This window comes from Castanea sativa, chromosome 11, assembly GCF_040712315.1.
Source record: "Castanea sativa cultivar Marrone di Chiusa Pesio chromosome 11, ASM4071231v1".
In the NCBI taxonomy this organism is placed as follows: Eukaryota; Viridiplantae; Streptophyta; class Magnoliopsida; order Fagales; family Fagaceae; genus Castanea; species Castanea sativa.
Window position 1 is genome coordinate 66,373,232 of NC_134023.1, and position 22,826 is coordinate 66,396,057.

The window sequence follows — 22,826 nt, forward strand, 5'->3', positions numbered from 1 at the left end:
CAATCTTTTAAAGGAAAAAGTTTCTCTCCAAACTAGTTTGGAGAGAAACCCTTCAAACTTATCAAATATTTTTTATATTTAGTTTGAAATTTGAAAATCTAATCGTCGAATTGCATGTTCTTATTATATTATTCATGCTTGCAAAATTTCAAGAAAATCAAAAATCAATTGCTATGTCATCAAAGAAATGCTAAAATTTCAAGTTTTTGTAATCTAAAATTGTGTATAAAAAAAAATTCATTGATCAAATAGTAAATAAAATCCGATTTGAACGAAATTTGATATTCATGTTAAGAATATAAGAAACATGAAATTCAACGGTTAGATTTTCAAAATTCACACCTAAAAAAAAGATATATGATAAGTTTAAAAAATTTCTTTTCAAACTAGTTTGGAGAGAAACTTTGTTCTCTTTTAAAATAAGATTTTGTTAAAAAGCACTATAAGGTACCCTTAACAACAACTTTTTGTTCTCTTTTGTACACCTTTATGTCATTTTTTCCAGCTTTATAGGTTATAGAGCCAACTACATGCAAAGAAAAATATATATATTAAAATTAACCCGTGGAGTTAGTTTTGTGTCTTTTATTTCTTCATCTTTTCCTTCTTTTTTTCCTTTCACATGCTTCACATCAAGTCACAATAAATACAAGTACACAAACCTTGACTTTTGTTAATGATATTAGACAAAAAGGATGAATTCAAATTTTCTCTTCACTTGGTGCATGTCTATTACAAGCTATTACAAGTGGGCTGTGAGCATGTCTATCACAAGTGGGCCGGACCATGGTGCAGTGCACTCAACACCTATGTCTTGGCATGTAGAAAAAGACACAAAACTGGGCTGTGGGTACTTGACTTCTTTCTTTCTTTGTCAATGTTTAGACTTTAAAAACTTTCCCAGTTGAGGACTTATGTTTTTGATGAATCCCAGGTACTTGACACTATAAATAAAATGGAGTGACAAAAAAATTCTCTAGTCACAGGATTGCTCTATATTCTCTCTCACACACACACACACACAGAAAGAGAGAGAAATGGCGGAGGAGAAGCAAAGGCACGGCGGCGGCGGAGGAGAAGGAGGAGGGGGGATAGTGAAGGTGGAGCCGAAGCCGAACAAAGGGTTGAGTTCAAAGGTGATAGACTTTGTGGAGAAGTTGATGGTGAAGTTCATGTACCAGAACAACAACAACCACTCTTCTCTCCCTCACCACTTTCTCTCCGGTACATTCACTCCCGTTTCTGAAGAGACCCCTCCCACCACCAATCTCCTCGTCAAAGGCCACCTTCCTGTGAGTACTACTGTACTCTGTGTGTACACTACTTTAACTTGCCATCTTGAACATTTTACTAATGCCTTGGGTTTCGAAGTTCAAGTGCCTCTGTTGTCAATGACATTGAATGCAAAATATGTCTTACAGGAATGCTTAAATGGAGAGTTTGTTAGAGTGGGTTCGAACCCAAAGTTCACCCCTGTGGCTGGATATCACTGGTATGTCTCTTTTGTCTTTTCCTCCTGTGGAACTATTCACTACCATAAGGACAAAGCTATAATTAACTTTCATGAAATAAATGTTTAAATTTTGAGTTTTTGTAGTTTAAATTATGTATAAAAACTAAGTTTAATATTGATTGTTACGAAATTTGACATGTATGTTACGGACTTAAAGAACATGTATCCTACTGTTAGATTTTTAAAACATGTTTTCATGTTAATTTTTTGTAACCAAATTTGTCCTAAGCATAATAACTTGGCTTAATCCCAAGTGAAGAAATATGTTCAACTGCCTTCAGTATATGATGTTAAGATTTTTTATTATCATGGTCCCTTATTTTTTGGTAAAGTTCCTTTTTTTGGGAGGGGGAGGGGGTGGTGTTAAGCCTGGGTTTATCAAGTTGGTGTGAAAGAAAATTCAGTTCATAACCAGGTCATATTATACTTATTTCCTTTTTTACTCTCTTTGCAGGTTTGATGGAGATGGGTGCGTGATTTTCTGCAACCTTATTCTACCTGTATTTCTTTCTAGTTTTCCTGAAGAAAGAAATCTAACATATAACTTCAGTACCTGGTTTCCCACTTCAGAATACCATTAATGTCTCCTTGTTTAGTTCATTTAATATGTGGGTGCTTTTTTGGGGTTACTGACTGCTCAAAGGCCAATACTTTGAATTTTTCCACAATGAAAGTAACAAGAAGTTTCAATTAACATCTTATAGGATCCAAGTATTTGAAAACAATTTGGCAACTCTATTTAATTTGAAATTACATAAATTGATTTACCCACCTCATTAAACTGTGATATCTGCATAATATTAGTATATGAGCAGTTCACATAGTGAAGTGTCAATTTTCTTGAGTCATCATATGTTTCGGCTATATGTGAATTGAACCCTTGTAGTTCATTCTTTAGTCTGTATAGAATCATTTGGCTCCACTGCAGTTTGGCAATGGAGCCAAATAAATCATTTTTCTAGTGACTGAAACTGCATATGCTCTCTATTAGGTAAACAAATATGCATTTTCTTTTTTCCCCCTTTGCCACCTTTTTGTGGTTCTTCCCATGCCTAAATACATTAAGCAATTTGAGACTGGCACTTGAGGTTAAGGACTTGAAGTTTGGATACAGATATTGTCTTGATATTAAACACTGAATTTTTACTGGTTTAACTACATGAATCACTAAATCAAGCTTGCTATGAGTGAAAACTTTCTCCATGACTATATTTCTATGTGGTGGCAGGCATTGAGTCTGAATTTTTACTAGTTTAACTGCATCGAATGCAACTGTCGTGTTAATTAGTGAGTTCAAAGTATTTATGATTTCTTACAGAACCTGGTCTTAGAGTGAAACATAATCGTGGAGTAATGTAATCAAAACCAACTCTGGATTTCCTGGTGATATGCTCAATCATCAGGATAGAAAGAAGATAATATGCTTGATTTCCTTCTTTATGATCCCTTGACAAGCTCAGCTATTTTCTGTATTAGTGAAGGGGAAAGAAATCTTGATATTAGTTTGTTTATCATTTCCTATTTTCATGATGTTTATTATAATATCTAGTGTTATATTCTGGTTGGTTTAGGTGAATTGTGTGTCTATATTTTTGGTGGATAGCACTTGATTGTTTCTAACCATCCTGCTAGTTTTATGTTAGTATGTTATAGTTGGGATACGTTCCAATATTCTGCTCTGCATTTTATAGCCTTCCCACTTTTTCATTAGATTTTTGAGATTTGTGGATGTTGCTTGGAACCCATTACATTTACCCCTTATTAATCTGCTAAAACAAGAAGGGATTAGGTGATATATTTAATTTTGCAGCATGGTTCACGGTTTGCGCATCAAAGATGGGAAAGCAACCTATGTCTCCCGCTATGTAAGGACATCTAGGCTTCAACAAGAAGAGTATCTTGGAGGCGCTAAATTTTTGAAGGTACACCAGTAAGCTATAGGTTTCTTTTGTTCTTTTCCTCTCTTTTCTAGTATGTTCATTTAGTGCTTCATGCCACTAGGATTTTCTCCACTTCTTAGTGAAATCTTTTGCCTATGCATATGAACTTTGCTGCTAATGGGGTGATAAAAGATAAAGTATGTGATAAGGTAATTGATGATTGTAGAATAAAAAATGTCAAAAGAAGATAAATCGTCTGTTGTATATTATTAATTTGGTGGTTAAATTACAGTATGATGTGTCTTTTTTTCTTTTTAATTTCATTTCCAGATTGGAGATCTCAAGGGACTGTTTGGATTAATCACAGTGATCATGCAAATGCTGAGAGAAAAATTGAAAGTATTAGATGTTTCATACGGAACTGGAACTGGTAAGCTAGTCTAGTGTTTAGCTTTTTCTGGAATGAAAAGACTTCTGCTAGGATACCTATAGTTTCCTTTAGTACATTTCAAAAAGCATTATTTATGTATTATTCTGTTTTTGATTTTAATTAATCTTAATGTTGAATTGGCTTTCTTGTGTTGGGTACTAGTGTATGTATAGGTCTTTTTTCAGTTGTATCCCTAAACATTAGGGTGCAGGTACACTGGTATACTTGGAAATTAATTTCTCCCCATTGGTAAGATACACACCACATGGTCCACATACAAGACTTAACACAAAAGGTCATTGGCAACTATTGGTTGATATATTATTAATTGTACCAAAAGCCTAAGCTATTAGGAAAGAGTGAATTTAAACATTCAAACATTATTCTAACATTCCCCCTCACATGTGGGCCCAAACTCCCCCTAGCATGATAGCCTTAAAGGCATTACTAGCTATTTGTATTGGGTATATCTCATTTTTTCCCTATATGTCATCTGTGTCCAGGTAATACTGCTCTCATATATCACCATGGGAAACTTCTAGCACTTCAAGAGTATGATAAACCTTGTAAGCATGTCTCCTTTAGTTTTTACTTCTGACAAAAAAAAAAAAAAAAGAGAGAGGGGTGGTGTTTCTCTGCATTCCATTGATCAGATAACCTAATGTGGAGATGTGTCTGTATATCCCCATCAGCATATAAATTATCTTTTTATATTTCTGGGTTGCTTTACTGATTGTAGTGCCTTGATGATGTAACCACTATGCTTTTTATGGTGGGAGCAAAAGGCATTACAGAGCAATGCCAATTTGGTTGTCTCATATATGAACTCTTTCAAATAATTTCTTGCCTGAAATGAAGAATTGATATCGTTCTCACTGCAATACTTAGATGTCCTTAAAGTTTTGGAGGATGGAGATCTTCAAACTCTTGGCATGTTGGATTATGACAAGAGATTGGCGCATTCTTTTACTGCTCATCCAAAAGTTGACCCATTCACTGGTAAAGACATCCTTATAAAAGAAAATAGTAACCATTGTAATGGAAGAGTTCCTTTTAACTTACAGAATCCTCCCATGCAGGTGAGATGTTTACATTTGGCTATTCAACTTCACCACCATATATCACTTACAGAGTAATTTCCAAGGATGGTTTCATGCATGACCCTGTACCAATAACAATATCAGAGCCCATCATGATGCATGATTTCGCCATTACTGAAAACTATGCAATTTTTATGGATCTTTCATTGTATTTCAAAAAAAAGGTATTGAACTGGTAAAGCTGTTTCTCCTACAAATTTAACGTACTAAAGAAAGTCCATGGACAGAACAGTGCTTTATTGAACATCATATCAATCACATCATGTGCAACTTAGAATATTTGTTTAAATTTTGATTTTCAGGAAATGGTGACAGAAAACAAGCTGATATTGAAATATGACACAACAAAAAAAGCTCGCTTTGGTGTACTTCCTCGATACGCAAAAGATGAGCAGCAAATCAGATGGTTTGAGCTTCCAAGTTGCTTCATCTTCCATAACGGTTTGCTTCTTTCCTTTGCAATCCTTTTCATGTGCCAGAATGTAGAGTGAGTCAGGGAAAAATTTTAATTTTAATATCAATTTTAAAAAAAAAATACCATTGTTTTGAAATAAATTGTAAAAGTAAAACACCTATCAAGAAATTGTAAGAGCAAAAATTTTCTATATTACACATCTTGAAGTCACAATTTCAGGTTGAAATTGTGGCTTGAAGATCCAATTCCATGCTTATTTGGCAATTTCACAAGAGGTATTCACATAGGTAGTGTGAAATCATTGTTGAAGATGTGATTTCACTGCACATTGAAATGTTAGGTTAAAGCCACGATTTCACTGTTGAGTACAACAACAAAACCTTATCTCAACACTTTGGGGTCAACTATAGATCCTAAACAGATGAATCCAGGTCGGCCACATGTATCTAGTTGTGGATGCCTCATTTGCATCAATAAAGGATTCATTCTTTACAATGCAATTCAGCCTTGGGTAAAATGTCAGGTTGAAAACACAATTTCACTCTTGCTTGAAATCCAATCTTCAACATGCTATTCACGTTGCATACTTGACATCCTCTTGTGGTGGTGGTGGTGGTGGTGGTTGAAATTTTGAACCAAGCATAAAATCACATCGAGTCAAAATTTCACTTAATATTGTGACTTGAAGATGCAATTTCAAAAGATATTGTATTTTAACAAATTATTTCAAAAACAAAAATATTTTTATAATCTGATAATTTTCCCCTAATCACTCGATTATCAGAGCTTTTTGTTCTTGATTTGCATTAACGTACTCTTATCACTTGGGATTGGCTACTCAAATCTATTCATGCCTATTGGTTTTATGGTTACATGAAATCTTCTGTTAAATCTCTTGGGATCTATCCTTGATTTGTTGAGAACCTCCTTTTAATTTATCAAGCCTGTGCAGCACTTTCCCTATTCACCATTGCATGGATTTGTTGACTGATAGAAATGGGACATTCTCAAGTGCTTAAATTAAAGGACAAACTTCACCTTAATTTATTTATAAGTTGATGTTTTCTATTATTCTTTTAAGTAACTTTTCTGGTAGAATTTTGGACATTTTCATCGACCCAAATTAGTGTGACATCTTTTTTTTTTTTTTGATAAGTAAGAAAGATGTATATATTAAAAGCTACCTTATGCAAAGATCATAAAGCAGTCCAAAAAATTACTAGGAAGTGAAAAAAGAACAAACAATATAGAAGAAATTAATTACAAACAGAGAGAGAACTAAGGAACAAGGGGAGGGAATCATTAGATTCAAGAATCTATCATTGGTTATTTTGTATCTTCTGAATTTGCAGTCAATTTAAGATGAATTGAGTTTGGGTCTCTTGATGATATAACAATCCATAAAATTGATGCTGCTCATAATTCTAAAAATTAGGTTAAGCCTGTCTTGATCCAGTCAATCTGGGGGAAAGGAGCTTATTCCTTACTATTACTTGAGATTTGGCCGATTTCATTCTTCTATATTTGTAAATTTATACCCTCTCATGGTTCATGATTAAGCAATAATTAAAGTTTATGACTTTTTTTAATGACTTCCTTTTGCTAGCTAATGCTTGGGAGGAGGAGGATGAAGTTGTTCTGATCACTTGTCGTTATGAGAACATAGATATGGACAGGCTCATTGGGATTGTCAAAGAAGAGCTCAAAATTTTATCATCTGAGCTGTAGTTCTTTCACCTATTTTATGAAGTTTCAAATCTCTATGCCTACGTACATGTTTCTGATAGTTACTATTCTTTTCAGGTATGAGATGAGATTCAACATGAAAACTGGTCTAGCTTCACAGAAGAAATTATCAACATCTGTTGTAGAGTTTCCTAGGGTGAATGAGAGCTACACAGGCAGGTATATATCCACTATTGGTGATTGGAGAAATTGGGTTATTTATTGTCAGTAGATGCATTCAAAGATTGCAAAAATTCCCATTTAAAGATTAGAGAAGCTAGATGCTGAAAGTCCATACTTATATGATCTTTTGCAATTTTTTGCATAGGTTCTGAAACCTGATTTTGTTTTGCAGCCCACTTCATTTTGCTAGAAGCCATGTTTAATTAATTTTGTTCTCTTAGGTGTCAAGTCCTTATGTATTCTATCATTTGTATCTATGTAGGAGACAACGGTACGTATACGGAACCATATGGGACAGCAATGCAAGAGTCGCTGGGATTATCAAATTTGATCTGCATGCTGAACCAGAGACTGGAAAAACAAAACTCGAAGTTGGAGGAAATGTTCAAGGCATCTATGACTTTGGACCTGGCAGATTTGGTTCTGAAGCTATTTTTGTCCCTCGTGTGCCTGGCATTACATCTGAAGAAGACGATGGCTACTTAATATTCTTTGTGCATGATGAGAATACTGGGTAATACTTTCATTTCTCACACTTTTGACAAATTCATATTCTCTCTTTAAATTTAATGCACAAAAATTTTGATGATTAATTTTTTTGCGTTGTTAAATAAAGTAATTGCTAGTCAAATAATGAGATTGAAAGGTTTTGTAAGAAAGTTGTTGAAAATTTATTGCTCCTAATTTTTGCAAATTTAGACTTTTTAAATTGCATCAAAGGAGAAAATATTACTATATATGCTGATACACCAACTTGTTACATCAGCTGTTGATGCTACAGATTAAAGTTTTGAATTTTTTTGATAATGATAAATCTAAATATTTCATTTATAATTATGCAGAAAATCATCAGTTAATGTACTTGATGCAAAAACAATGTCAGCTGATCCTGTTGCTGTTGTTGAGATACCCCACAGAGTTCCACCCGGTTTCCACGCCTTCTTTGTAACAGAGGTCAGTGTTACATCAATTACTAATGGATTAAATTTCTTTCTTACATTTCTCTGTCTCACTACAGTTGAAATCAACTTCATGGTTGAATTTCAAAGAGAGTTTTGAAAAGTAAAAATTTAGGGCAAACAAGATTTAGACAAATAAAATTGACAATGACAAGGATGGCGTGCCTGAAATTCATACTTTTGAAATCACTTCCAATGCTTGCTTACTTCTTTTTTGACAAACAAAAACACACATACACAAGGGAGAGGGAATGGGGTTTTAACACAAGGGCATAGCACAAATTCCACTAAAAAACCATGGTCACTTCCAATGCTTACAAAAGATTTCTATGTTTGAAAATAATATGGTACATATATCTATTTAATGCTCCCTCTAATGAACATCAGTTACTTTTATAATTGGTAATGGCTCAACAAATATATCTAACACCATAATTTTCTAAAATTAATATTTGATACTGGTAGGGAAGCTGAAACATGTGATCAGGGCTAGGGTGTGGCTTTTGTAGTAGTTTGTAGGGTTTTACACTTGTCAAGCAAGCAAGAATAAAATATAATAAAATGAACATATCATGAAGCAGAGTAAATAGTTAAAAATCTCCCCTTTCTCCCTTCCCTTGGGCCAAAGCTCACTTTATTACCTTGAGGACTTGGTAGTCAAAGGGCTTGGTGCCTGAAATGACAATTGAGTCAATTGACCAATTCATTGCTTTGGATCTGAGTTTTATTGAAAAGAACTTACTTGGTAGCCAAAAGGTTTGGTACCAGAAATGGAAATTGAGTCACCAATTCACTGCATTAGATCTCAGTCTTACTGACAAAGAGCTAAGAAATTTTTCAATGGAGCACAGTAGACTGCATAATTTTTTTTTGTTGAGATCACAGCTGAGGTTCCCCAAATTAATAGAAGAATATTTTGTTTTTCACCATGGAACTGCCTTGTTAAACCTATGGTTATTTTGTTCCTACTTTTTTCTTCAGCTTTCTCTGTTTTCCCATTTTTTTTATTGTGGTGGTTTTAATTCATATTCATCATTTTTGTACAGGAGCAACTTCAAGAGCAGGGGAAATCATGATTGTCTGATTTTTTAGAAATCCCACAATAACTTTGAAATAGAGAAAGTGCAAGTCAAGAGGATCCATGTAAACATCCACACCGAAAAATAAAAACTGTACTCTCCCAATATTGTGCCTGGGGATCCTTCTAAATTAAGAGGAAAAATAAAATTGTAATAATAGCTGTGGCCACCGGTGAGAAGTAACCCTAATTAAAAAATATTGGAATTTGACAATATGATGAGGGTTCATTATTAATTTTAGCATATCTTTTCTAAAAGATTATTTTCTGTCTCTATTAGTATTATCTTATTCTCTATTACAGTAAAATGGTATTAGAGCTTAACATCATTGTTTCGTGAGGCTGGAAGCATACAAAATTTTAATGGATGCTCTTTGAACATTTTGTGCTATGTTCCTCGTTGCTTAAATGTGAAACTACTGCTAGAAACTTTTAAAAATATTCTGTTTGACATTGTAATCCAGCTTGAAGAAATGCATCCATGGCAGTTTTACCTTTTTCCCTGTCATTGTAATCATAGATTCAAATGCACCAAAAATAAAAATAAAACCCAGATTGCTTGAGGAAAGAATAGAGGTATAGAGCTGCAAAAACCATAAGCTGCATTGCAAAATCCCAATTTTTCAAAAACTGCATTTCATGAATGCAAAAATATGATTCCAAAACTAGTGCTGTTTGTTACAACAAAATTCACGACAATGCAAAATACATGAGCCCCTTCAAATTCCATTGGAGCAACTAAATCTAATTTATCGCACACTGGCTTTGATCGCAGAAGCAACGTGTATTGCCTAATGCTCCAATTGTGTTTCCAGGTTGCAAAACAAGTTCCTGCGGGGTGTTCAAACATATATGCTAATGTGAAACAAGTAGCATACATGAAACATGATATTTAAGATTAGCTATTTGCTTAGCACCTCATGTACTTTATAAACAGAGAAAAGATTAGAAGATTATGGATCGTTTGGTTCTACTAAGCTAAAACAGCATTGTCATCCAGCTAGGTAGAATTTTAAGTTTTTGGGAAAATGGAAAACTTTTTGTTTTTTTTGCTGTAATGGAAATCTGGTAGTCCCTCAGTGAAACTCTCTCTTAGAGAATCAGTTGTTTGTGGTTATACCTGGCATATTAACAACTTGTTAATATTTGAAACTACCTATTGCTTATTGTTTTGTTGAAGTCCAATACTGATGATATGGTAAATCTCACTTGGGTATCAAACCCTCCTAAACTAGGATATGTTGTTGACATACTATTCAAGAAGCAAAAGAGAGGATTTCTCAGATAAAATATATATATTCTGCAGCCAGCTCCACCCTAGTTTCCAATCACAGTCTAAAAGCCTGAAGAAAGTTTATTTTGAGGCCAGGAAAGCTGCATAAAATGCATGGAAAGAGAAGGACAATGACCTCTTAATCCCAATAGAAAGACTTAAACTTGAAGAGAACCAGTCTCTCAAGCTAGAGAGGGAAAAATATTTAAAGGAGCAGGAAGAGAAGCAAAATGAGTTACTTGCCAATATTAAAATGTCAGCAACTTATAGTCTCTGATATTTTAAATAAGGGAAGATTATGAAGAAAAGAAAAACAAGCTTCTTGACAAAGTGAATGGCCTAGAGAAAAATGTTGTTGAGCTCCAAGATGAGCTTAGAATAAAGCAAGGAAAAGTAGTAGAGGGAAAGGAGTTGGCACAAAATTTTGTCGAAAAGATTAAAAGGCTTACCACTAAAATTTCAGATGATCAATGGCTATTGAGAGAGAATAAAAAAGATAAGAAATTACTAATGGGAAAATTGGAACATTTGGAAGACTAGTGAATTTCTGGTGAATTTCATTATTAGACTAATATAATTATTTATCATCAATACTTACAAACCCATATAGGAGTTTGTTTTTGTGCCCTCATTTGGAAATTAATTTCAATCACACAAATCAATAGACATATCAGCTAAGCCTGCCCTGGGCTTTCAAACAAATCTTATTAGCTCACCAATGTATTTCTTTTTTCCCAAATAATGTAAGATCTTACGATCCACGAATCCACCTACCTCTCACAATCTAACGTAGAATTCTAATTTTGACAACCTTATACTGAATACCAAATAAACAAAAGCATTTCCAGTTTGTGAAATTAAAGACTTTGCTTTGGCCTCTTACCCCAGACCTATTGAAAGTCATAACGTGGCCCACAGTAGATGTACTGCTAAAGATATTCTGAAAAACCATTTCACATTTTTCACCATTTTGTAGAAAAGAAACATTAAGCAAAGGGATTATAGGGCCGTCCAAATCAAAGAAACAAGGACTGAAGCAACATTAAAACCACATCAAAATACAACTTTAACATTTTAATGTTCACCATAATTTACTTAAAAGATACATTTCAAAATTTGGATAGGTGAATATAAATAGTCTCAAACATCCATATGAACTTTGATTTTCAGACCCAGTGAGTAGTGAGTACAAAAACTGAATCACTAAGATTTTATTTATACAAAGTTATTGAAGCTTTTCTCCGATGCTCTAGTTAATCAATGGAGACTAATTTCAAATTCTGAGAGCAATATGGAAATGCCAAAAACGCATCTTGCTGAGTTCTGAATGACTTCTTCTACAGACTATTGTTATGAGAAAGCTTTAGTGTGCAGTTCTCCTTTGCCAAATTATTTCCTCAATGTAACAATATTTTTCTACTAGGGGCACTTGATCCTAGCAATAGCAGATATCAATATAAGACATTAGTAGAAGCCAAAGGAACTTGATTTCAATAGAATTGAACTAATGCCTCATATTTCTTTATAACCATTTGTTTCTTGCTTGACTGCTAGCCATTGTTATTTCATTCGTTACCAACAAGCATTCAATTCAAAAACCTTTATTATTAAAATGAATTCCTGGACCAGAACCTACAAAATTCCAAATTTATATGATTTTTTTAGAATTCAAACAAAGGCTAGATTATACCTCTATATCTTTATGGTCTGTTAAGCGCCATAATAATTCCAAGACCACATCAAAGATGAAAGGAAATTCATGTTATGTAAGGTCAAAACCACTTTCCAATTTCCATACAAGGCTTTAATGATGTCTTAGTTCTAAAGATCCATCATAATAAAACAACCAAAATTTTGTCCAGGACTACAGCTACTCAGTATTGGGAACATAAAATTGGTAGTAATCCATTTATTATTCCTAGTATGTTGAACGAACAACCTATGTTTTTGTATACAAAAAGCCAAAGCAACAGAAGATATAATTTTACTTTACAAACTGTTATACAATAACTCACCTACTGGATAAACATTTTTCTTAATAGTTAGAATAAGAAATTCCAAAAATATATAGGCTTTCTGAATATTGTTTTTTTCATAGATAAAAGAATTATAGAGAAAATGTATCAAACTGAATTCTTATAGGCAATCTATTTCACTAGCAAAGCAACTTTAGGGAGGAAAGTTTGAAGTTACTACCTTTCAATATTCCGATATGAATGAAATACTGATGCACCAGAAGATACTGGTAGAACATACCAAGTAGCTATTGTCCAGTTGCCCTAAAGCTGAAGATATCCTCAAAAAGGTACTGGTAGATGATGAAACTTGTTACATTCGTAGCATCTTGCATGCAAATTGAATGTTTCTTGTATTAAACAAAATCTGCCAATGGAGAAAGAACAAAAAGGATTCTTAATCTGACCTTTAGGAAGACTGTTACAATATAAGGATTGAGAGATGTAAGTCAATTTTTTCCTTGTAGATGCATAATTCGTACCAGATTCTTTTTCCCAAAGAAACACCGCTCTTGTCTGATTTAGAATTCTGTCCTTGTCTCATTTCTGCATAGAGAATCAAATCATTGAGAAACTTAACCAAATTCAAACAAAAGAAAACAAGAGAAATTTGGGTATTTTCTTAACAGAAAAAGATTGAATCTTAAAGGAGTTGTATGAACCTTTCAAAATCCTGGACTGTATGATCCTTCAAAAATCAATTCAAATCTCAAGGATTAGAGCAGTCCCAACCTATTTCCACCTGGCATCATGTTAAAGAGTAAGGAAAAGAACATACTACAAAGTTTCCAATGCCATGTTATAAGGCGGTTTATAGAAAAAAACTCATTAATTTTGGTATCTACAATTCCAATTATTTAAAAGTATATATTTCAATTCATACATTTTATATAATTATATGCATACTGTGTAATCCATCTAAAATTTAGTGCTTTTCTAAGCTCTATTTTTCAAGCTGTGCTTTTAATCCAATGAAGCTACAGAACAATCATTCAAGAAAGTTGATACAAATCAAGCAAAAGATGATAGAAACTTATACAAAAAATATATTTAAATAAATAATAATAATAATAATAATTTATCAACGAATTACCTAATTACCTTTTTTTTGGATAAATAACGTAAGAATATTATTAATAATAATAAAGAAATTGCCAAGCCGAGTACATTGGGGATATACTATGGGGGCAAAAATCAAGAAACAAAAGAACAACGGTCAAGAAAAATAGAAAAGGAAGAACAAGAAAAATGAGAAAAAACCACACTCCAATCAAAGAGAGTGCGTAAGAAAAAAGATTTAATCTCCAGCAAAGAGCGTTCGCAGCCCTCAAAACTTCTAGCATTCCCTTCTCGCCAAATGCACCAAATCAAGCAGTGAGACACTAATTTCCAAACAACAATGTGACGATGTCGCGCAAACTTTCCTTGCCAAGCCTCAAACAACTCAAAAACAGTACGAGGCATAACCCACTGAATACCAAACAAGCAGAAAACCAAAGACCACAACTCCCAAGCTATGGTGCAATGAAGTAAAAGATGATCCACCGACTCCCCACACCTCTTACACATAAAACACCAGTCAAGCACTATCACTCGTCTTTTACGAAGGTTGTCTGTTGTTAAGATCTTACCTAAGGAAGCAGACCAAGAAAAGAAGGCTACCCTTGGAGGAGCCTTCGATTGCCATATCATTTTCCATGGAAAGGAAACAAGATTATGAGGGTAGAAGGAACTGTAATAACCTCTAACCTCAAATCCTGTAGTCCTTGCAGACTTCCAACAAACCTTATCTGGGCCAAACCCTCGCACTGACAAGGAATAGACTAGCCCCATAAACCGGTCAAAGGCTTCTTCTTCCCAATCTTGTGTTGGACGACGAAATTGCACATTCCAGTGAAACCTCCCAGCAGACCAACCCATAACTTCAACCACCGAGGAGTCCTTTGACCTACTAAGACAATAAAGCTCCGGAAAGGCCTCTTGGAGAGTACAATCCCCACACCACACATGCTTCCAAAATTTCACTCTAGTACCATCCCCCACATCATAAACAAGGAGTTTAGAGAAGTTCAACCAACCACTTCTAATATATCTCCACAAGCTGACCCCATAAAGACTTGTCACCTTCTTCGTACACCAACCACCCCAAATGTTCCCATATTTTGCCTCTATAACCCTCCTCCATAAAGCATCAGTCTCCGTGCCATACCTCCACAACCATTTACCTAGTAAGGCAGAATTAAAATTACCCAACTATCTTATACCCAACCCCCCATCCTGCAAAGGCCTACAAACCTTGGCCCAATTAACTAAATGAATTTTAGGTTCACCACCAATCCCATTCCACAAAAAATCTCTCTATAATTTCTCCATACGCTTAGCCACCTTACCCGGTAAAGGAAGAAAGGAAAGAAAGTATGTAGGTAAGGACGATAGTGAGCTTTTAATGAGTGTCACCTTACCCCCTTTAGATAAATACATTCTCTTCCAACCTGCTAATCTCCTCTCCATTCTCTCAAGAATAGGGTTCCAAACAGATAAGTCCTTAAATTTTGCACCTAAAGGAAGGCCCAAATATTTCAAGGGCAGAGAAGACTGCCCACACCCCAACAAACCCACCAAAGCCTCCAAATTGGGTACCCCACCAACAAGTACCAACTCAGATTTCCCTAAATTAATATGAAGCCCTGACACCTCCTCAAATCTAGCAAGAATCGCCCTCAAATTAGCAATCTGAGAAGGTTCAACATCACAAAAAATCAAAGTGTCATCTGCAAATAAAAGATGAGACACCATCACTGATGGACCAGCCGTACTGCCCACAGAAAAGCCTGAGAATTGCCCAGTGGAGGCAGCCACATCCAACATACGACTTAATGCCTCCATCACAATATCAAACAACAATGGAGATAAAGGATCCCCTTGCCGAAGCCCCCTAGAAATTCCAAAGAAATCAGTTGGGCTACCATTGATCAGAATGGAAAACTTTACAGTTGAAATGCAATACCTTATCCATTTTCTCCATTTTTTTGAGAAACTTTTTAAATCTCAAGTGAGACTTTCCGATTTGTTACCTAAATCGACAAACATACCAAGTATATCACTTTACCAACTTGATTTTGAGATACTTATGTGCAGTGATGATTAGAAATTTAAGGAGGGCAGTTGACAGAGATGAGAGGAGGCTTTTTTCCATTTAGGGAATATAATAGAACTGAGAAGTTGAAGATCTGCATAAATTAGTATAGGCAGATGAAGTTTGTCAATGTGTGGGATTGTTGAAGTGTAACACTGCAGGATAGATTTAAAGAAGATAAACCCTTCTTTTGGTTTATGTCGAATTTGTTTTTCGAGTGTATGACTGGCAAGATCCTATGAATTAGAATGCAGATACCAATAATTTGAAAATAATTTATGTTTAAATGCATACCTATTGTTAAAGATTTATCTTCAGAGTTCAAACATTAAAAAGCAAATGAAAAATAGAAACAAATATAATCTTAAGGGAATGGTAATTTTTAAACTATATGGTTAACACTTCAACAATACAGGAGAGTTGTGTACTTTAACAATTAATTTCTGATTAAAATACCATTTGTGTGGCACATTTGGGACTATGCTTAACTAGCTGAAGACTCATGGTACATAAAGGGACTATTTTTTTTTAAGAAAGACACAAATTTGCCCCCCCCCCCCCCCCCCCCCCCAAAAAAAAAAAATCAGTGCAACAAGCCAACTTTACCATCTTGCGATTAGTGGGTATGACACATTATCACAATTCATGTATTATACTGACATAGTGACATCGCAAAAGATCCTTCGTTTTTGTTCATAATACTTGGAGCCAGGAAAACTAAAAGTACTTCTAAGTATCCCAATTAGAGACTAACCCAAAATCCTAGCAAAAGAATTTCCAAAAACCATTATATCAACCAAGTCATCATGAGATGCCATGAGGAATACATAACCATAGAACATTATTAGTTAATAGTGGATGCGTGCCTAAAAAATTGAATCAAAACTTGCCATTTGAAACTGACGAGAATACAAAGGCAAGTTCCTTCAAACATAATTGGCTTGTTGACATCCATCTCAAACAGCTCATAGGCATGCCTTGCATGTTGTTCCCAGCTCTCCATTCCTTCCAGCTGATGCAAACTTTTGGCAGCCACACAAAATTCTTCAAAATCCAATTTTTCTGTATTGAATAGAACTAATTCACATACACAAGTAGACAATCCGCTTCCACTCTTATCATTATTTTTTTGGGAAAATTTTTCAGTGACAACAAACAGAAATGTGATTTTTGACAGCATTACCATGGTTTGCATAATCTAGGGCCTGTGAATCCTTCATCAAATAAGGGGAATTCCTTATCGCACCCTGAGAAGACAGGAAATTTCAAAAGGCTTTATGAATATTGTTATTTTCTTAGGCATCAAATAGGCAATCCGTTTCACAATTTTTACTAGCAAAACAAATATAAGGAGGAAAAATTGAAGTGATTACCTATGTAATATTCTGATTTTAATAAAAAAAACCTGATAAGGAGGAAAAATTGAAGTGATTACCTAGGTAGTGGTAGAACATCCCAAGTAGCAGTTGCCTAAAACTGAAGCTATCCTCAAAAAGATTTGTATTTTTATTAACTAAATTTGCCAATGGAAAGAAAATAAGATAAGGATTCCTAATCCTGACTTATATGAAAGCTATTACAAGATAAGGATTGTGATAATTAAGGGTCTGATTGGTTGTGTTGTTTAAACAACACAACACTTATTTCCACAACATTTTTTCACTCACACGTATTTTCACAACACTTAAACAACTTTACTTAAACAACATTACCAAACGCGCCTTAAGACTCAAGTTTTGGCTTGTAGATGCATAAGTAGTACCAGCCTTTCCTGAGGAAAAACCAACTCTAGCTGGTTTATAATTCCAACCTAGTCTCACATCTGCATACAGAATCAAATAATTGAGGACCTTAACTGAAATTAAACAAAAGAAAACAAGAGAAAGTTGGGTATTTGATTAACACAAAAGGACTAATCTTGAAGGAGATGTATGATTATGAACCTTTAGAAATAGTGGATTGTATGATCCTTCAAAACTCAATTCCAATCTCAAGGATAATTGAGCATTATTGGAGCAGTTCCCACCTTTTCCACCTAGCATCAAGCTGACAAGTAAGGAGAAGAAAATACTAGAAAGTTTTTAATGCTATGTTTTATGCTGGCTTATAGAAAAAACACTCCGGTTTATTTGTTTGAATCACTTGCGTTTTGGCCTCCAATTTCAAAAATAAATCATTCAAAAAACTTCTTTTTTTTTTTTTTTAATTTCAACTAACCAAACATGTTTTTTATTTCAAAAATACAAGAAAATTGATTTTTCTTTATATTCCCAAAAACAAGTTTTTGAAAATACAAAACAAAAACTATTACCAAACATAACCTTTAGTAGTTCACTTCACTCATTTTTTTGGGTAACAAAACGCATAAAGTAGAATCTATCCAAAATCTAGTGCGTTTCAACGCTCTAAATTTCAAGCTATGCTTTTAATCCAATCTCACTACACAAGTAACACAACAATAATTCAAGAAAGCATAGAGATCTCTGTGTTAAAATAATACCTTAAAATTTGAGCAAAACATGGCATGGTAGAAACTTATACATAAAAATGAATTTCAGCAACTAAATACTGGTACTAGATTAGTTATCTAAGTTGATCTTCGACAACATATCACTCCAATATCAGAACTTTTCAATCTGTTTATGCACCTAAATCAATAAACCAAGTATATCACCTTAACAACTTATTTATGACATACAAAAGAAATAATTTGGATGAAGAAGCAAAAGATAGGTTTATGTACAACACTTTTAGGAAAAAGAAGGTACCAACCGACCTAGTTGTTGACTATTTGCACAATTGCAGAGCCCAAAAGTTTTTAAACAAGCAAAAGTACAACATTGGGACTTTTTCGATGATTCAATTGCTTTTGCATATGAGAGCAGTGGTACCAGTAGCATGCCCCTTTTCCTGTTGGGTTTAATTCCTTATATATAAATGCAAATGTATTTTAGTAGAAAGACCCAAAGAAAAGAAAGAATTGGGACTACTCATACCTGAAAATTTAAAGAATTGGGTTCATCCACATGAGCAATTTTAGGCAATCCTCCCATGATTCCTTTGCTCTCTTTCAGTTTTTTGTATAGTGCTTTGAAAATCAAAGATGAAAGGAAATCCGTGTTATATAAGTGCAAAACGACTTTCTATACAAAAGCTCTTATGATGTCTCAACTTTTGATATCCATCTTAACGGAATATTTGTGCAGGACAACTACTCAGTCTATGAAACATAAGATTGGTATTAATCCATTTATTCTTCCTAGTTTGTTGAATCAACAAATTATGCTTTTAATCCATCAACCTGATGGCTTTGTTTACAAACTAATATGCACCCATATTTTTATAGAATATACATTTTATTTTTATTTGTAGCTACTTTTCAATTTTTTTTTTTTTTTTTAGAATATACAAAAAACCAAACGTACAGAAAATATAAATCAACTTCATAACCTGCTAATATTATAAAGTCACCTATTTAACTTGGAAAAAATTTTGTTTTCTCAATAGTTGTTGTAACTAAGAAATTCAAACATAGGCTTTATGAATATTGTTATTTGCATAGGTAGAAGAGAATTATAGAAGTAATCCATCATATTGACTCTCATAGGCAATGTATTTTACAGTTTTCACTAGCAAAAAAAAATATAGGAAGGAAAAAGTGAAGTGATTACCCTAGTAAAATTCTGAATGAACAAAAAAAACTGATGCTCCATAGGGGAGGCGTAGAACATCCCAAGTAGCAACTAGCAATTGCCTAAAACTGAAGCTATCCTCAAAAAGGTATTGGCGGAAGATGAAACTAACATCCGTAGCATCTTGCATGCAAATTTTGGATTTGTATTTTCATTAACTAAATCTGCCAATGGAAAGAAAACAAGATAAGGATTCTTAATCTGACTTTTACAAAAGCTATTACAAATTTACAAGATAAGGATTGAGATAATTAAGACTCAATGTTTTGCTTGTAGATGCAAAAGTAGTACCAGCCTTTTTCGAAGAAACAACAACTCTAGCTGATTTAGAATTCTGACCTTGTCTCATATCTGGATACAGAATAAAATTATTGAGAACCTTAACTGAATTTAAACAAAAGAAAACAAGCGAAAGTTGGGTATTTGATTAACACAAACGGATTGAATCTTAAAGGAAATGTATGAACCTTTAGAAATAGTGGAGTGTATGATCCTTCAAAAATTAATTCAAATATCAAGGATAATTGAGCAGTATTGGAGTAGTCCACACCTATTTCCACCTGGCATGAAGCTGTCAAGTAAGGAGAATAAAATACTAGAAAGTTTCCAACACTATGTTTTATGCTGGTTTACAGAAAAACACTCTGATTTTTTTGCTTGAATTCACTTGGGTTTTGGTTTCCCCAATTCCAAAGAATAATTTATTCCAAATTTAATATCTCAGTTAAAGTGGAATCCATCAAAAATCTAGTGCATTTCTAAGCTGAAAATTTCAAGCCGTGCTTTTAATCCAATCATTATACACAACTATAATTTAAGAAAGCATAGAGATTTATGTGTTAAAACATCTTAAAATTTGAGCAAAATATAGCATGGCAGAAGCTTATAAATAAAAATGAATTTCAGCATCTAAATACCTGTTTAGCTATACAAGTTGATCTTCCCGAACAATATCAATCCAATATCAGCAAGTGGGACTTCCCAATCTTTTTGTGGTAATTAAATGCATAATTTGGAATCTATCTGAAATCTAGTGCATTTCTACGCTCCAAATTTCAAGCTGTGCTTTTAATCCAATCACACTACACAAATAACACAACAATAATTCAAGAAAGCATAATGATCTATGTGTTAAAATATCTTAAAATTTGAGCAAAACATGGCATGGTACAAGCTGATACATAAAATAAATTTCAGCAACTAAATACTGGTACTGGATCAGTTATCTACGTTGATCTTTGACAACAATATCACTCCAATATCAGCACTTTTCAATCTGTTTATGCACCTAAATCAATAAGCCAAGTATATCACCTTAACAACTTATTTATGAGATACGATAGAAATTATTTGGATGAAGAAGCAAAAGATAGGTTTATGTACAACACTTTCAGGACAAATTTTATGAGAGAAGAAAATAAAGGAAATAGAAGGTACCAACCCACTTAGTTGTTGACTATTTGCACAATTGCAGAACCCAAAAGTTTTTAAACAAGAAAAAGTACAACAATGGGACTTTTTCTATGATTCAATTGCTTTTGCATATGAGAGCAATGGTACCAGTGACATGCCCCCTTTCCTGTTGGGTTTAAAATCTTATATATAAATGCAAATGTCTTTCAGTAGAAAGACCCAAAGAAAAGAAAGAATTGGGATTACTCATATCAGAAAATTTGAAGAATTGGGTTCATCCATGTGAGCAATTTTAGGCAATCCTCCCATGATTCCTTAGCACCCTTTCAATTGTTTGTACAGTGCTTTGAAAATATCTGCAAATTAAATTGCAATTGAATTGGCCACAAACATCAATATCGAAGACAAAGAAGTCGGCATAAAAGAGAAAAAAAATGGTGTATTTTTTATTGCATAGAAAGTACAAGTAGAGTTGTAGTATCTACCCAAAGAAGCAGAAGCATATTGGTTGCTGAACAAGAATTTAATCCTTAATTCAAAAATATGTCAACATGTGGGACATGAGCAATCCAATCCTTGCCATTCTCTCCTGGTATCTTTCTTTCAAGAGTGGACAGTCAATGATTGTCAGGTTTGTAAATAGGAGAGGCGACTAATTTCTTCAGGAAGTGGTTTGGGCATTCATAAATTTCAATATTTTCTTCTAGGGCACTCCAAATTTCCTATAAATAACAGATATCAAAAATAAGAAATTTAGTATTAAACAAGGAACTTGGTTACTATAGAATTGCACTAAGGGCTCACATTTATTTTTAACTATATGTTTTTTCCTTGACTGCTATCTATTTGTTATTTTATTTGTTACCATTAAGCATTCAACTTAATTATTATTATTATTTTTTTTTTTTTTTGGTAAAAATGAATTCCTGGACTTAGGACAAACAAGATTCCAATTTATATGCTTTTTTATAGATGTCAAACAAAGGGTGGATTATAACTTTGTGCCTTTATGGTAAGTTAAGCAGCCCTAAGGATTCAAGACTACATCAACTCATGAAATGTAAGTGCAAAACCACTTTCTATACAAAGCTCTTATGATGTTTCAACTTTTGATATCCATCTTAACGGAATATTTGTGCAGGACAACAGCTACTCAGCCTATGAAATATAAGATTCCTAAAAATCCCTTTAATCTTCCTAGGTTGTTGAATTAACAAATTATGCTTTTAAATCAAAGGTCCAAGATTGGTAACTATGCTTTTGATGGCTTTGTTTATAAACTAATATGCACCCATATTTTTATACAATATACAAAAATCTAAAGGTACAAAAAATATAAATCCACATCACAACCTGTTAATATTATAAGTCACCTATTTAACCAGGATAAAATATTTTTTCTCAATAGTTGTTGTATCTAAGAAATTCAAACATAGGCTTTATGAATATTGTTATTTGTGTAGGTAGAAGAGAGTAATAGAAGTAATGCATTATATTGACTCTCATAGGCAATACATTACAGTTTTCACTAGCAAAACAAATATAGGAAGTAAAAAGTGAAGTGATTACCCTCGTAATATTCTGATATGAACAAAAAAACTGATGCTCCATAAGGTAGGCGTAGAACATCCCAAATAGCAACTAGCAATTGCCTAAAACTGAATCCTCAAAAAGGTATCGGTAGAAGATGAAACTAATATCCGTAGCATTTTGCGTGCAAATTGAGGATTTGTATTCATTAACTAAATCTGCCAATGGAAAGAAAACAAGATATAGATTCTTAATCTAACTTTTATGAAAGCTATTACAAAATAAGGATTGAGATAATTAAGACTCAATGTTTTGCTTGTAGATGCAAAAGTAGTACCAGCCTTTTTCGAAGAAACACCGACCCTAACTGATTTAGAATTCTAACCTTGTCTCATATCTGGATACAGAATCAAATTATTGACAACCTTAACTAAATTTAAACAAAAGAAAGTTGGGTATTTGATTAACACAAAAGGATTGAATC

General features: G+C 33.6%; 1 protein-coding gene across 1 annotated transcript; it reads left to right on the forward strand.

The window, feature by feature from the left end:
- The first annotated feature begins 928 nt into the window (after window positions 1-928).
- LOC142617913 (carotenoid 9,10(9',10')-cleavage dioxygenase 1-like) lies at window positions 929-9,499 on the forward strand. The gene is made up of 14 exons (XM_075790885.1): window positions 929-1,292; window positions 1,422-1,492; window positions 1,968-1,982; window positions 3,324-3,435; window positions 3,724-3,823; window positions 4,327-4,389; window positions 4,712-4,822; window positions 4,903-5,087; window positions 5,226-5,364; window positions 6,945-7,062; window positions 7,142-7,243; window positions 7,509-7,760; window positions 8,089-8,200; window positions 9,252-9,499. Exons 1-14 carry the CDS (start codon window positions 1,038-1,040, stop codon window positions 9,279-9,281), a joined length of 1,665 nt encoding a protein of 554 aa, XP_075647000.1. The 5' UTR covers window positions 929-1,037; the 3' UTR covers window positions 9,282-9,499.
- The last annotated feature ends 13,327 nt before the right edge of the window (window positions 9,500-22,826 follow it).

Excerpts from the sequence above, each read along its gene's own strand:
- LOC142617913 (XM_075790885.1), top strand. The coding sequence starts at position 1,038 with ATGGCGGAGGAGAAGCAAAGGCACGGCGGCGGCGGAGGAGAAGGAGGA. Across the intron at positions 3,824-4,326 it reads TTCATACGGAACTGGAACTG|GTAATACTGCTCTCATATAT; the intron begins GTAAGCTAGTCT and ends ATCTGTGTCCAG. Across the intron at positions 7,063-7,141 it reads AAAATTTTATCATCTGAGCT|GTATGAGATGAGATTCAACA; the intron begins GTAGTTCTTTCA and ends TATTCTTTTCAG.